At 37.8% G+C, this 15,444-nt stretch overlaps 1 protein-coding gene across 1 annotated transcript; it reads left to right on the forward strand.

The window, feature by feature from the left end:
* The first annotated feature begins 2,017 nt into the window (after window positions 1-2,017).
* PSRC1 (proline and serine rich coiled-coil 1) lies at window positions 2,018-11,857 on the forward strand. The gene is made up of 7 exons (XM_032217399.1): window positions 2,018-2,064; window positions 2,944-3,001; window positions 5,135-5,720; window positions 8,274-8,444; window positions 9,057-9,198; window positions 9,799-10,041; window positions 11,242-11,857. Exons 1-7 carry the CDS (start codon window positions 2,049-2,051, stop codon window positions 11,322-11,324), a joined length of 1,299 nt encoding a protein of 432 aa, XP_032073290.1. The 5' UTR covers window positions 2,018-2,048; the 3' UTR covers window positions 11,325-11,857.
* The last annotated feature ends 3,587 nt before the right edge of the window (window positions 11,858-15,444 follow it).

The following is a 15,444-nucleotide window of genomic DNA, read 5'->3' on the forward strand; positions in this document are numbered from 1 at the left end:
TATTCTCCACACTTCTATCCCTGCAAATGTTCTTGCCTATGCAGTGCTTTTTGTTCTTAAATTTCTCCCCTCTTTTTTTTTTTTTTTTTGAGGAGTTCATCTATTCCATCCAACCTCTTGGACTTCTCTTCCACTTACTCACTTGCTTTTCCCTTACTGCATATATTTTGTCTGTAGTTCAGTCTTCATTATATCACAGAATCACTCCAGTATATTTCGTACAATTCATTTAATATTTGCTGAAAATCATTGGTGTTTTTAATCAATAACACAGGAGCTACATACAAAAATACACAGCCATTTCTATTCATAATCAATCTGCCTCTAATATTGTCACAAGTATTATACATATATTCAAGTACATTAAATAACCAAAAGGAACTTATTATCTGCTCATTAGGGAACAATTTGCTAAGTATTCTGTTCATTCTCATGCATATTTTATTTCCACGTGTCACTCTGAACACATTCAGCAACCATCTTTCAATTCCATTTCCACAAAATATGATCCACTGTTCTAGGCAATTTGCTTCATTGTGTACTTACACATTAAAAACTCTACAATAAATCATCTTTGTCACACTCATACATTTCTCAGTGAATTGCTGAAAAGTAAGATCTAATCTGGTCAACCCCTGCCTTGTGTAAAGCTGCCCTGCATTTCTCAGATTCCTCATCCTGACATAATAACTTCTATCCTTTCAAGGAAAATTCTGCCAAACACTTTCCCAGGGATACTTAATAAACTAAACTCACTTTTACTACCTTTCACTTTCATTCTTTCAAAGATAGGCACAGATGCAGGTCTTTTGCGTACAAATGAACAAGTAGTAAGTAACAAGTAACAGTTACTTCATAAGCAAATCACATCCATAGTTTAACTTTTCTACATTTTTCAACATTCTTATAGTATTTATTTTTGTCTATTTTGGGGGGAGGGACTACTAGGGGACGCAGTGGCTCAGTGGCTAAGATGCTGAGCTTGTCGATCAGATAGGTCAGCAGTTCAGCAGTTTGAATCCCTAGTGCCGCATAACGAATGAGCTCCCATTACTTGTCCCAGCTTCTGCCAACCTAGCAGTTCGAAAGCATGTAAAAATGCAAGTAGAAAAATAGAATCCCTTTGGTGGGAAGGTAACAATGTTCCATCCACATGACCATTTAGTCATGCCGGCCACATGACCACGGAGACGTCTTCCGACAGCACTGGCTCTTTGGCTTTGAAATGGAGATGAGCACCGCCCCCCAGAGTTGGGAATGACTAGCACATAGGTGTGAGGGGAACCTTTACCTTTACCTCTGGACTACTAACATTTACAGCATTTACTTCACGTGTTTCTATCATGCCCAAACAGATCTCTAAAATATACCTTTCAGTATTACTTCACTTCAGTTTCATCCCAGAGCATTTCATACCCAATTCTAAAACTCTTTCATTCAAATATCTCTGCAATTGCTAATCTAAATTGGTTCTTGCTCTCTCTGATTATATTCCTAGTCATTGTGGTTTTTATATTCAAATTATAGAGTATTTTTAATTCTAACTTCGTAAAGCACTCTTTTGTATGTATTTTTTCTCATCCACAGTTTTTTTCACCATATTTCACCAAGCAGCTTTTAAAAATCTGCTGTTAGTGAGATTTCTGTAACTTCTATAGCATTTGTTCAGTTGGCCTTTTCCAAAATCCAACTTTGCAGAATATAATGTTATCAATAACAACTATTGTATAATTAACACACATACATTATTTTATGGATTTCAATTTTTTAAAATAAAATAGTAGGTTTAAAGTTGCTATTAAATTAGTAAACAAGATGGTTTTGTATGATCAAACCAGGATTAAACTTTCATATAAAAACTGTTTGTCTGAAAACCTGGAATGTCAATGCCAGTAATCTGAAGATAACAGCTTTCTATGTTTCGATCGAGTTATTTTTCTAATATGTAAAAATAGCAGAACACATGTCCCTTAACATTCAAGATGTATTTAACTGTTATCTTCCCACTTCAGTTATTTAGTAGTATCCTGAGATGTTTGCTAGAAAGCATGGAGTCATCAAAGGGTGAGTACAGAAAGTCAGTGTTTATGCATTTAAATATATGCATGAAATTGTTCCACACCATATCCAAAGTCATTTGGACTAGAAGCATTACAACTTGTTGCTAAAATTTTATAACATCAGTCTTCCTTGTAAAAGTCCCCTTTCAGGATGGTGTAGAAACTTTTTAACACCGTAATACTTGGTGTGAAGCTTTCTGCATGATATTATGAAGAATTATAAGTTTATTCAGGTAGATTTCATTTGGTGTAAATATGCCTAACTATACATAATTGTCTAGGTCAGGTTTCTCCATAACATGTATGATTCTTAGAACATATTAAAGTTATTAGTAGCAGAATAATGAATAGAAAGATGACCTTAACTCTGTTTTGCCACTAATTTTCCATGTGTTTCGGGGTACAAGAATTGACATCTTTTGTTTCCATGGAGTTTATAAGGACTTTAAGTAGCTTTTTCTTGAGAATATTCTGGTTCCACCACAAAACCGCGGTAGACTAAAGCGCGTGTGACTAAAGCGCGGTGACAAAACCGCACCGTCAAAACCGCGCGACAACAGCGCGCTGACAGAAGCGCGCTGTAACATAACCCTAACCCTAAACCTTACCTTAAGTTAAATCGCGCTTCTGTCGGCGCGCTGTTGTCGGCGCGCTGTTGTCGGCACGCTTTTGACATCGCGGTTTTAAGGCCGCGGTGTTGTCGGCGCGCTTTTGACGTTCGCGGTTATGTCGTGCCACGAATATTCTTCCTAAGTACAAATAATCTCTCTCTTGCTCTCTCCTTGCTTAGAACTGTTAAGAGGCCTAGGTAATATTTGTGGTGATGATAAAGGTTAAATATCTATTTTAATACTTCCAATGATTATGATTTCTTATTTTTCAGATATAAAATTTATTATTGATGAGACACTAGATTTTGATCCATTTTCTCCATTGGATTGGTAAGACTGATAAATCATTACTGACAATTCATAGAAACTATCACATGAGTAAATGGCAAATGTGTGAAGTTGATAAGCCAGTACCTTCACAACCATTGTGTTGGTTTTTTTTAATTAAACATGGGATTAGTTACTTTAGGGGCCATGAACTCAACCCGGATCAACTGATAACTAACTTCTAAGGATATTCCAATAATTTCCTTGATCCTGCTCATTCAATTTTTCCATTACCTTTCCATTCTTCTATTTCCATTAATCTTGTCATGCACAATAGTTTTTTCTAGGTCATCATCCATTTGCAATACATATTCAAATTTGTCTATGTAATGTATGAGTTTCTAATTGATGATCAGAATTTTAAAGGAGTCTTTATTTTGTCCAGTTGTTTTTTAGAGTAGGTGGCACTACTCTATCAAATCCTTTCTCTTGATCTATTACAATATCTAACTTCCATATCTGTATGTTATCACTTGGGGAGGGGATTGTCTTAACTCTTGTCACAGAAAATATCTTTAATCTTCACATCTTGTCTAAATTTGTCATTGTTTTCATTGCTAGGATTACTGTATTTTTGTTAACTCATGTTAAACACCCTCCATGCCTGTCAAAAGACAAAACTATCAATCTCCTTCATTTTTTTGATTCTACCTGTGAATTCAGGATTTGTGGTTTGTCATCTTAATATTTTTCACTTTTTTATGAGATCTTTTTTCCCCACTAAATTAAATATACTAAATGTGGTCCTCAATTGTCTTATATTCTTACTGTATATTCTCTAGGTCAAATCAGTGGGTTCTACAAACTGTACCTGAAAATGCCCTGGTGAATTAGAGTGTATATCTCCATTTTCTGAATTTTATTATGAAAGATTTGATTTGGATGTTGTCCGTTCAGTGATGTCCAGATGTGATCTGCCTTTACATTGCTTGAAACAAATGTTGATAATGAAGACAGATGTTTCTTCTTTCAATTTACCATAGTTGTCATCAATGCCTTCCATCAATGTGTTTATAATTGGTGCATACCTTTCTTGACATTGATGTTCACTATATGCCCTCCTAATTCTGAAATACATTATCTTGTCATTTATCATGTTATAGGTAAGCACTGATCAATGATGCTTCATTCTTTTGCATACCTCACGTCCATAATATATAATATATTGTAATTAAAGAGACCAATTCTAATTCACTTAGCATATCTACTAAGTTGAGTTATTCCTAAAACATGCAGTTTAGTAGATTTCGTTCCTACTTTGAAAATGTCAGATTTCCTTTGGATCCTTTGTACTTTACATTCCATGTTCTAACTTAGTCTATCCTTATAAAATGAGAATACCACTGTCAGTGATCAGGCTTACTTGTAGCGTTGATAAAGCCACGTTGTCTACTCTGGACCTATTAATGGTTTTTTTTCTCAGTTACGAGAGAAATGTCTTCTAATCTGTTCTTGTAATCTAGAATCAATTCTATCTAAATGTTACAGCCATGTCTATGAAGCTTCCTTGGCAACAATAAAGAAGTGGCTTGCTGTCTTCTGGCATTCGTTTTGGAGTTCCTTCCCTAGATAACAAGCTTTACTTGCCTTCATTCCTACTGAATCAGCCTTACTTTATTCCTCATCCTTCTGATCTTATCAGCAAGGAGATCCTCCTGAAGTTCATGATCATGCTGTCAGGATCACTGAAGCTACTAACACGCCCCGCCCGGCCCAGAGAGTAAAAATGAAAAGCCGAGCAGAGATTTTGCTCAAGGGTGCACAAATGAAGATCTTAGCGGATCAAATAAATTACTTGAGAAAAAGTGAAAATATACACAAATGATTCTAATTTGTTGTCCTTAAATTAAAAGATTATGTATATAATCCCTAATATATTTCCAATGTATTTTTAAATAAAAACAGTTGAAAATGCTAATAGTGAGAAGCTTTATTCTGGTTTTTGTACAAAAGCCAAATACTTTGAAATCCGGCCAGGTGGGAGCTACTTTCTTAGGTGACCTTATATTCTTTTTTTTTTTACAATATTTACATGGCTCTCATAGTAAGTCTACAATAATAAAAATATGAACCTTTATTTTGAGTTACATGGCTGTTTCCTTGAATGTGTAAATGTGTTTCATTTTTTTCTCTCAGCACTTACTGCTGCTATAGACAAGAAGAGGGAGAGTCTGTAACTTGTCCCCTTGAAGTCAGTGACAAGAGCGTGGCACAAGCAGTTGATTTGAACATCTTGTTGGAGGAGAATGGTGGAAGGACCAAAGAATCAACTTCCCAGTGGAGTCCTCTGACTCCAATGAAGCTGGAGGAGGTCATGAAAGAAGCTAACCAGCTGGCTATGCAGCTTGAGAAATGTCAGCTTCTGGAAAAGAAGATCAGTTCTGAAACAAAGCTTGAGACAGTTCTAGAACATGAGCTTCTACCCCCAATCAGGTTTTTGTGTGCAGAGACTGAGGATCCCAAGAAGTCCCGGAGAAAGACTTTCAATGTGAAGAACAGCCCTTTGAAACCTCTGCTCCCAACAGTGGAACCAGTTATCTGCTTGGCTCAAGGTTCCCCCAAAGCTCCATTTTCCGAAGGTAAAATTCCTTCTTCCCGCCTGGTGGACTTGCCTAGTGCCAGAAGACATCAAAATACATCTTATGTTTGCAGCACTGATGTTCCCCAAGCTAAGCTCTCTGAACCCAAGGCCTTGATGACAATGACATCCAGCAATAAAAAGGTATGGTGGCCGGACAGAAGCTCATCAATAAGGCATGTAGATTGTGAAGTTTGTGCTTAGGAAACCATTGGTTTTGATTCTGATTTCTTCCTAAGCTTGTGCTTTATTATACTTAGTCAGCCATTCAACACTATTAAGAATTACATCTCTCAAAACCTCAGCAATTGACCTCCTAGACTTCTTAGAATTGTAAAGATAGCAATGTCAGGTTCGCTAACTAAAAATGTTTGTAGATATTTTGTCCACACATATTGCACATATGATAGCTTCTTTTTTTAATCTAATTGCTGTGTAATCCCCCATCTCCACCCCTAAATTTCTGGACTGCTAGAGCTAAAGAACAGGGATTTGTTTCTTTTTAGTTTTTTTAAACTGAGATAGTACAGTTGCCGAATCTTTTCCCCATGTTGCAGTAGTTACACAAAGATCCTTTTAAGTAGCGCTGCATGGTGCTTATTAGCATTATCTTCCTATTACCATATAACAAAGATGATGCAATAGTTCATTACATGGACTGTGACAATATGTAGCATTTCTTTACCAAAGTCTCCAAGTACTTTTTGTGGTAATCTATTCACTAGCCCTGTAGAAGACAATTTAGCTCTAATCATTTCCATTTTGCGAAATTGAATCTGCAAATTCAGTATTATGAAAGAAAATTCCCATCCTGATAACTTATTTCTCTACCCAGCACCTTCTTATTTGAATAACAGAGTTAAAATGGACCTTGGAGGTCTTCGAGTCCACCTGCCTGCTCAAACAGGACACTCTATACCATTTCAGACTAATGGTTGTCCAATTTCTTCTTTAAAACCTTAAGTGATGGAGCATCCCCAAGGCAAGACATTCCACTGATTAATTGTTCTGTCAGGAAATTTCTCCTTATTTTTAGGATGCTTCTCTCTTTGATCAGTTTCCATTCAAGAACAGGGATGGAGCATCCAGAACAAGCTTCTTGTTTTACCTTCAGGTAAACAGGACTCTGAGGCAGTCCCTCACATATTGGAATGCTGCTATCATAGCAGTCCTTCTTTTCATTAAACTAGACATATCTAATTCCTATAACCGTTCTTCATATGTTTAGCTTCCGGTCCCCTAATCATCTTTGTTACTCTTCTCTGTACTCTTTCCAGAGTCTTTACCTATTTTAATATCATGGTGACCAAATGCAATATTCCAAGTGTGGCCTTACCAAAATATACATTATATTTGAGTTTACATTGCCATAGTTGTCTTATGCTTCAGAAATCACAAGGAAGCCCTACTATTTTAGAAGCATCTTCTGGAGCAGATCAAAATGCATAAAGAATAATAGTTAATGCTCTTAAACAAGAATGTATCTCTGTGTGTAAAATCTAGTATAGTACATATACAGTCATGATCATGGATTCTGGAAATGCTGATGTTTACATTACAGTCAAAATCCTTTAATTTTTGAGAAAGTTATATACATTTAAGAAAGATACTTGTTTCACTTTGCATTAAATATATAATAAAAGGAGAGATGGGCAAAGATGCCTACTCTTTCAAAACCTTAGGTTTTTGCGCAGAATCTGTGCCAGTCAACTTTAGATTTGCATGAAAGTTGTTAGGAATGCTAATGGCAGGAGTAGCTAAATTGCATTCCCCAAGTAGTTAATTTTGTGGCTTTTGTAGTCCCTTTTATTTTATCAAACAGCTTGCTACGATTTTCACCATTTCAGGGCAGAATACAAACAGAAAATTTAATGTCCTAAAACAGGTATAATACGTTAAACAAACAAACAACAACAACAACAACAACAACTATTTGCCTGCCATTAGAGCCAAGGTGGCGCAGTGGCTAGAGTGCAGTACTGCAAGCTACTTCAGCTGACTGCTAGCTGCAGTTCGGTACTTTGATTCTCACTGGCTCAAGGTTGACTCAGCCTTCCATCCTTCTGAGCTGGATAAAATGAGGACCCAGCTTGTTGGGGACAATAGGCTGACTCTGTAAACCACTTAAAGAGGGCTGTAAAAGCACTATGAAGTGGTATATAAGTCTAAGTGCTAGTGCTATCTTGAGAATGGGTAGGAATGCAAAAGTTGGCTCTACTAGTATATGGCCTTGCCCACAGCATATCATTGCTTCACCCATATACATCTCAGCTTCCCTCTTCTAAATTTGAAATACAGTTCTTGACCATCAAATGTTTCTTATTTTTATATCCACCTTCTACATTACAACACAGCTGTAGAAGAAAGTTATGTCCGTAGTCCATTTGGAAAAAAAATACGTTCTGATAAACATGTTTAGACAACCACTTAAAACTTTGTTCCCTTAAGTTTATGTACTTTTTGGTTCTGTGTAATCTGCCCGTTTGTTTTTAACTTAGTCATATGTTTACTGATTTTTTTGCCTTTTAAAAACTGATACTCTGCTTTGAGGACCACACTTCTTCGAATGGGATATGTACCTCCATGTCTTGGACTTTTTTTTTCCCCCATAGAAAATCTGTGTAAAAAGTTTTAGCTAATTTTCTACAGAATAGTAGTTCTGTTCAAAAACTGCAGCTGTTTTATTTCTGCTTTAAGCATCAGGCAACCATCAGGAACAATGGGAGAGAGAAACGACTCGTCCTCCCCACTACCACCAAAGGCCAGCAGCCATTGCTGCATGTGAAACCTCTCCCTCAAACCAGCAAAAGGAAAATGCAGAGGAAGACAGAAACTTCTGCTAAAAATAATCCTGATCAAGGCCCACAGGTATTTTCAACAGAAGAGCTGCTGGGGGGGGGGGGTAGAAGAGAAAACTGGGCATATAGTTAAAAATATACACCACTGCATAGAAGCTGTATGCATAGTGACTAACTTTTGCATGGTTCTCCAGGCTGAAAGGGTGCTTAGCCTATCTTTGTTTGTATCAATGCAAGATAAGGCTATAAACATCTCAAAAAGCATGCAGGTAAATTGTACAATTAGCCTTCATGTATATTCCTCCATGGAAGGATGTGTGTGCATGTAGGACCATATGTTTGCTTTTCATGCACAACAGAAAAGCTTCTGAATCAGTGGTGGGTTTAGTGGCCTGGGTAGCTGGAACCGGCAGCTACCCAGGTCTGCCACAGCCCCAAATCGGTTCTCTGGGTGGCACCATAGGCACCGCCCTCTTGTTTTTTGCTTCTGTGCATGCGCAGAGCAATTTTTATTGTATTGTGCATGCGCACGCAGCACACATGCGGCACAGCCAAGAGCGAACCAGCAGTTGCAACTGCTGGAATCCACCCCTGTTCTGAATCTTATGGAGCACCAGCCATCTTTGTGATAGCATAACACAATATGCTTTCCTCTGGAATCTCACTGTGGATATATTTGCAGGCTTCCTCTAAACAAGGGACAGTGCTTGCTGCACAAGTGAAAAGAAAGCCAAATCCTCAGATGTGTCTCCAGCGAACCAGCCCTATGAAAAAACTTCCAGTTGCTCCAGAAAAGATGGCACATCTCCAGAAGACAAATGCAAGTAAGTTAAAGGAAATTACTTGTATTTTGCCTTATCCCTTGACCAGGTCTCACGAAAGTCTTGGCAAGATTTCACAAATGGTTTGCCATTTTCTGCTTCCTAGGATTGAGTGACTGGCGCAAGGTCACTCAGCTGACTTTATGCCAAAAGTGGACTAGAATCCACAATTTGCTATGTGGCAACAAGAGATAAACTAGTTTATAAACAAGTTTTTTTAGCTGTTCAGTCTGGATCTTTACTAGATTGAAGACTCAAGTGTTATCTACGTGCCACATATTATTGACCCATCATTAATGTCTGATTCTCTAGCTGATAAGCGAACTGGTATCAGTATGAATTCAAATCTTTAGAGCTCACACAGTTTCCCCTTTCACTGTGAGTTGCCTTTGTTTCTTGCTCTACTCCTTGCTTTGTGACTATTGAGTGGACATAGGACAGGGTCTTAAGTAAAGTACTCTTGAAAATCCATATAAACAATGTATCTTGGCCCTTATACACAACACACCTTTTTACATTTAAAGAATTAAGTAGGATCCAGTCACTATGTCTAGAAACATTTTGCTGATTTATCATTAAATCATTTTTTTTCTTTCATCCCAGGTCAAGTGAAAACTATGGGAAGCAACGGCCCCAAAAGACAAGCCACCTCCAAGCCTCGTGGTGGTTCTGGTGAGATTCAAACAAGACACACTCCAAGCCAACTCCCAATGCCAACCAATCATACTGCTTCTGTTTCAGGTAGATTTACAGTTCCTGGGAAATCCAGCCAGATTAAACCAGTGAGTTCAGAAACATCTGGTGGACAGAGATCCACTAAACCAATCGCTGGGGTTGGGAAGAAAGGTGAGTGAATACACAGGGACACACTAAAGAGTTTTGCAATTCTGTTGAAAAGTTATTGTTAGAAAAACTACACGGAGATGATTGTTCTCAGTGTCATTTCAACTATTAAAATAGTAGGCATGTGTTGACCTCAGATTGCCTTCTTGAGTGAGAAACAAGTTCTTAATCTACACATAATATGAAATAAGCCCATCTGGGTCTTGTTTAGATAGTACAGGTAGTCCTCAATTTATAACCCTTCATTTAATGACAGAAGTTACAATGGCACTGAAAACAGTGACTTGTGTCTGGTTTTCACACTTACGACCATTACAGCATCCTCATAGTCATGTGATCAAAATTTGGATGCTTGACAAATTGGCATGTATTTATTATAATTGCACTGTCCTGGGATTATGTGATCGCCATTCTTAACCTTCCCAGAGAGCTTCCGACAAGCAAAGACATTGGGGTTCAGTTAGGGTTGTAAGTTGAGGACTACCTGTGAAACCAAAATACCATAATAGGAGCAATGAGTTATAATCATTACATTATTCCTCATTGCCACAATTCTTTAACATCTTGAAATGCCATGAAATATGTTTGTATCCGTGCCGGATAACGGACTACATAACCTGGTTTATAGGTTATTCACTTAGTGTTTCCTTTAGCAGCATGTACACTAAAATAGGAACAATAGAGAGAAAATTAGCATGATCTATGTACAATTTCTATACTCTGGATGCCAGGACAAACCTGTGTTAAACAGATGCATACAAAAAAGCGTTTGCAATACCAACCTAGAAAGTCCTTGAATTTGGAAGAAGATCATTTACAGCATGTGGCATACCTGCCCTTGTTTTGACTTGTGGACGAAATAGACTTGATCATAAATCTGGAACATAACCTGCCAGATTTTTGTTGACGACACTGCTCAATATGTAGAGAGGAAGGTTAATCCTATATCGGATTTGCCATATAAGAATAACACAGGATTAGAGTTTTGGTTGATTTGATTTTCTCTGCTCAGTTTCCATTCAAGAATTGTCTGACCTTTTGGGGAACATAAGCTTACTCGGTATTAGAATTATAAAATAATGAATTAAACACATTTACTTCTCTTATCTATCTATCTATCTATCTATCTATCTATCTATCTATCTATCTATCTATCTATCTATCTATCTATCATCTATCATCTATCTCTATCTCCCTCTACAGCTGCATGTCAGAAGTCAATCCCTCTGGGCACTTTTCAGAACAGCAGGCTGAGACTGCCAAAGACTTCTAGCAATTCAAAATGAGGGGATGGATCCCTGGGATTTGAAGTGCCCTACCTCACCATGTAAGTGTCCTACCTCACCAGTGTCAATGGAAAAACATTGAGTCTCTAAGACAGTTTGTGGGGAGAAAGTCAACCCACCAGGGGTGGGATTCATTTACCTTCCCTACCAGTTTGCAAATGTGAGCACATGCGCCGTGTCTGCACATGCACACCGCTTTCTGCACACACACAGTGTTCACGCATTGTCAGGGCGAGTGGGCGGAGCCTCCTGCAGCCACCGCTACTGGTTCGCCTGAACTGGAGAGAACCAGCTAAATACTACCTCTGCAACCCACGTATTAGTGGGAGATTATCTGCAGTGCTCATTGGTTGAATGATCTGGATACTAAACTTGTGTGGATCCAATGACTAGCAGCCAAAAAACTATCCACATTGTTTACAGAAACAAAATCCCAATCCTCAGATTTAAAAAAGTACATTATTGATTGGTCTAAATAACGGAATAGATTTAAGGTATATGCAAAAAGTACAACACAGGTAGTCCTCGACTCACAATTGTTCCTTTAGTGACCATTCAAAGTTACAACGGCACTGAAAAAAGTGAATGACCATTTTTCACACTTACGACTGTTGCAAAATCTCCCCCCCCCTGTGGTCACATGTTCAAAATTTAGATGCTTGGCAACTGGCACATATTTATGACGGTTGCAATGTCTTTGGAATCACATGATCCCCTTCTGCGATCTTCAAAGTCAATGGGGAAGCTAGATTCACTTAACAACCATGTCTCTAATTTAACAACTTCAGTGATCCACTTAACAACCGTGGCATGAAAGGTCGTAAAATGGGGCAAAATTCACTTAACGAATGTCTCAGCAACAGAAATGTTGGGTTCAAATGTGGTCACGAATCGAGGACTACCTGTACAAATCAATATTACGTGCGTACTGATTTCAAGCGTTTGTAGACCTGTCCTAACTGTCTACTCCATCTGTCCTTTAAGATAATACCACCAGCAATCACTATAATCTTGGGAAAAAGCCAGAAAAAAAGCAATAATCTCGGATGGTGCCTTTCTTTTGAAGATAAAGCTGCTTTGGTCTCATAGAAACTCCTGGAATCCCTTCTTTCAAGAGAACTTTAAAAGCTTGCGCTGTGCATCTCCTCTAATGTTATCACACTCTGGGTTTGTGGTTTGAGGATCCTGGAGTAAGGAAGCAGGGACTACTAGTCCTTATCCTATCATTACATTCCTTAGATTTATAAATGGAACTTGTGTGGGTTAGAAGTCTTGAGCTGCAGCCTATGGAATTTTGCTGAGCCGTTGCCGAAAGGGAGAACTTCAGCTCAGCAGCAGAGACTTCCCACTTTTGGATGGTTGGTTTAACTTAAAACTTTATTAGATAAAAACAGCCTTACTGGAGCCCAGTGGAACATTTAGTCTCTTATAAGATACGCCAACCACTATACAGCATTGAGCTGAAAACAGCATTATGTAACCCCGAATAATATATGCACTGTTGATCATTTTGATATTATTGTAAAAGTAAATACTAACGTACACTTTCAATTGTTATATATGAAGGACTTGTTTCTTTCAGTTAAACTTATTCAAAAGTAAGAAAGCTTTTGATTCTTGTTATGTGAAAGACTACACAACTCTCATTCCAAATCCTTTTATCTTCTCATTCTTATTCCATACCTGCTCTTTTTATTAAACTGAGGATGGTCAGTGGTAATATTGTTTGTCCACAGATTTCCCATGTTATTAATAGTTGCATAAGAGACAGAAACCTAAACAGAGGTTTAAAAAATCAACTCTTGTTATGGAGTTGATAAAGATTTACCCCAAAACACAAATCACATTCATAAAATAGCAATTTTATACCATCTTGATTATTCTTAGGGCATTTGTGGCTTAGATGATGGAAAAGCAGTACATAGTACTGAAAATATGTGTGCTTGCGAGCCAGTTTCATACTATTCAGACCTATATAAAGACAAAATAATACTTCTAAGCTGGTGTAGTGGAATTCTTAGCATCTCAGTTTTGACCAGATCTACCTGCCTGCCTTCATCATCCATCTACTTAAGCAAATTTGCAACAATCTAACCCAGAGAAAAATGCCTTGATCAAAAAAAGCTCTTTCTTCTAAATTAAATGGTGCTTTCCTGTTGTACAATAAAGCTTCAAGTGAAGGAAGTTGAGACTATTTAAACAATCTCTGCAGAAATGATGTAAAAATATGTTAAGCACCGCAATACTCTTGATTTCAAGACACTCTAGTGACAGGACTCTGTTCAAAGACTGTGGAGTAATTCCTGGATATAGGGAAATTTCTTCCTCCAGCAGATCCTGAGGGATGGAAGATGAATCCTTTGCAGCTTTAAGGAGTTGCAACAGTGAAGTGAATCCTTACGTCTTGCACAAGATTGAAGGAACAAATGCTGTGACAAAATGCAGTATCAATTCTGCCATTATATTCATGTATGTTGTATTAATATTTTCTAATTTCTGAAAAAATGCTTTTCTAATAAAAACACACATATGTATAACGACTTGTAGCAAAACCGACTCCTCGAGTAATTCTATTACTACCTCTTGGTGATCAGTGCTCATTCAGGGATAAGGGAACCAATACTGCAATTCCTTTTCAGTAATAGAAGCTTGACTTAGGTGCCATTTTGATACTGTTAATGTAATGTCTCCAGAGAGATAGACCATGCACATTTGTTCAGCACAGCAGACAAAAGTTGAATGAATTACAAAACCTGCAGTGAACCATCATGTTTCTGCAAAGACTAAGGGTATCTGATAATCGATTAATCATTATCAGAAGAACTGGAGGTCATTTCTCTACATATTTGGAAGAGAAGAAATCTAGATTCTCCTTCACAATGCCTCTGCCCAGTAGCAAGGAACCTTCAACTTCATAGCTTCAACTCTTTCTATTGGACTCAGGTTCTTGGTCTTCCCTTTCCCTCCTCAATTTTCTAGTAAAGGTAGACAAAGCACTGAAATGGAGCCACCTACACAGAACTATGGTTTTATTATTTAGGAAAAGGGGTGAACTCTGTTATATTTACATTAAGAACCTTCCCTATACACTTGAGATATCTAAGCCAAAGGAAAAGCCTGTAACCCACCAAGTATTAAGAAAGCAGTTTGTTCCTCACAAAAAAATTAAGTCATCAGAACTCTTCCTGTGCTTTCCTCTCTCACCAAACTGGGCTTTTTAAGGAAAAGTATGGTTTGTTTCCTTGGCCATATTCCACCAACTTCAACAGCTGCTTGTCAAGCAGAAATTCAAAGACTACCATTTCCAATTCAGTAGATGAGGCTGTGACATGAAAGCATTTATTTCTTGAATTTCTGCATGCATCACAGCTACTCAAGACTATGGAAACAACTGTACATGACTGTAGCTGAGTTCTGCTGGAAATGACTTTACTAGCTAGTGAAGAGGAAAAGAATGGATTGGATCAGTGTACTTACTAGAAGACAAGAACCTTGAACCTACAATGGCACATGTTTAGATCTGGACAATGGCAGTGGCGATTTATTGCCTAGGAAATGAAAGGTGTGCTCAGTTGTAAATATATGCATATACATCTTTAAAAAATAATAAATTAAAAAGCAGACATGTCAAATACATCCTTTCCACAGTTAAAACAGCTAATTAGCTCTTTATAGACAGCAGAGGGACACTAAAAATTAATTGGCTGCAGTGATGAAGCAGAAGCTGAACTCTTCACATCAAGCTCCCCATACAAGACAGTTTCTCAGTCTTTAATACAGTTAAGGTTTAACACTTCCTTGGTCATGAATGGAGTGGCACACCTTTCCCCTCCAATTCCGTCCCACCTGGCACAGGAATAGGTGAATCAACTCTTTTCTCTGGAAGTCATTGCTGCTGTAGAGAGCTTAGTTTGAATCCTTTACTACCACTGCTTTCAAGTTTGTTGCAACTAATGGATTTGCCATATAAGAAAGATTTTGCATAGGAAGTTATTGTAGGCTAGTTTGTGCATTTGACGTACAGTCTAAAAACTCAGCATTTAGAGGTACTTGGGACTGGGATGATGGAGCAGGTAACCAGTGCTTTTGTCTGGTAGAAATCTAATACTTCGAATAGTTT

The sequence above is a fragment of the Thamnophis elegans genome, chromosome 5, assembly GCF_009769535.1.
Source record: "Thamnophis elegans isolate rThaEle1 chromosome 5, rThaEle1.pri, whole genome shotgun sequence".
Lineage (NCBI taxonomy): Eukaryota > Metazoa > Chordata > Lepidosauria > Squamata > Colubridae > Thamnophis > Thamnophis elegans.

Coding starts and splice junctions, on each gene's coding strand:
- PSRC1 (XM_032217399.1), top strand. Junction 3,002..5,134: donor CCATTTTCTCCATTGGATTG/GTAAGACTGATA, acceptor TTTTTCTCTCAG/CACTTACTGCTGCTATAGAC. Junction 10,042..11,241: donor CGCTGGGGTTGGGAAGAAAG/GTGAGTGAATAC, acceptor CTCCCTCTACAG/CTGCATGTCAGAAGTCAATC.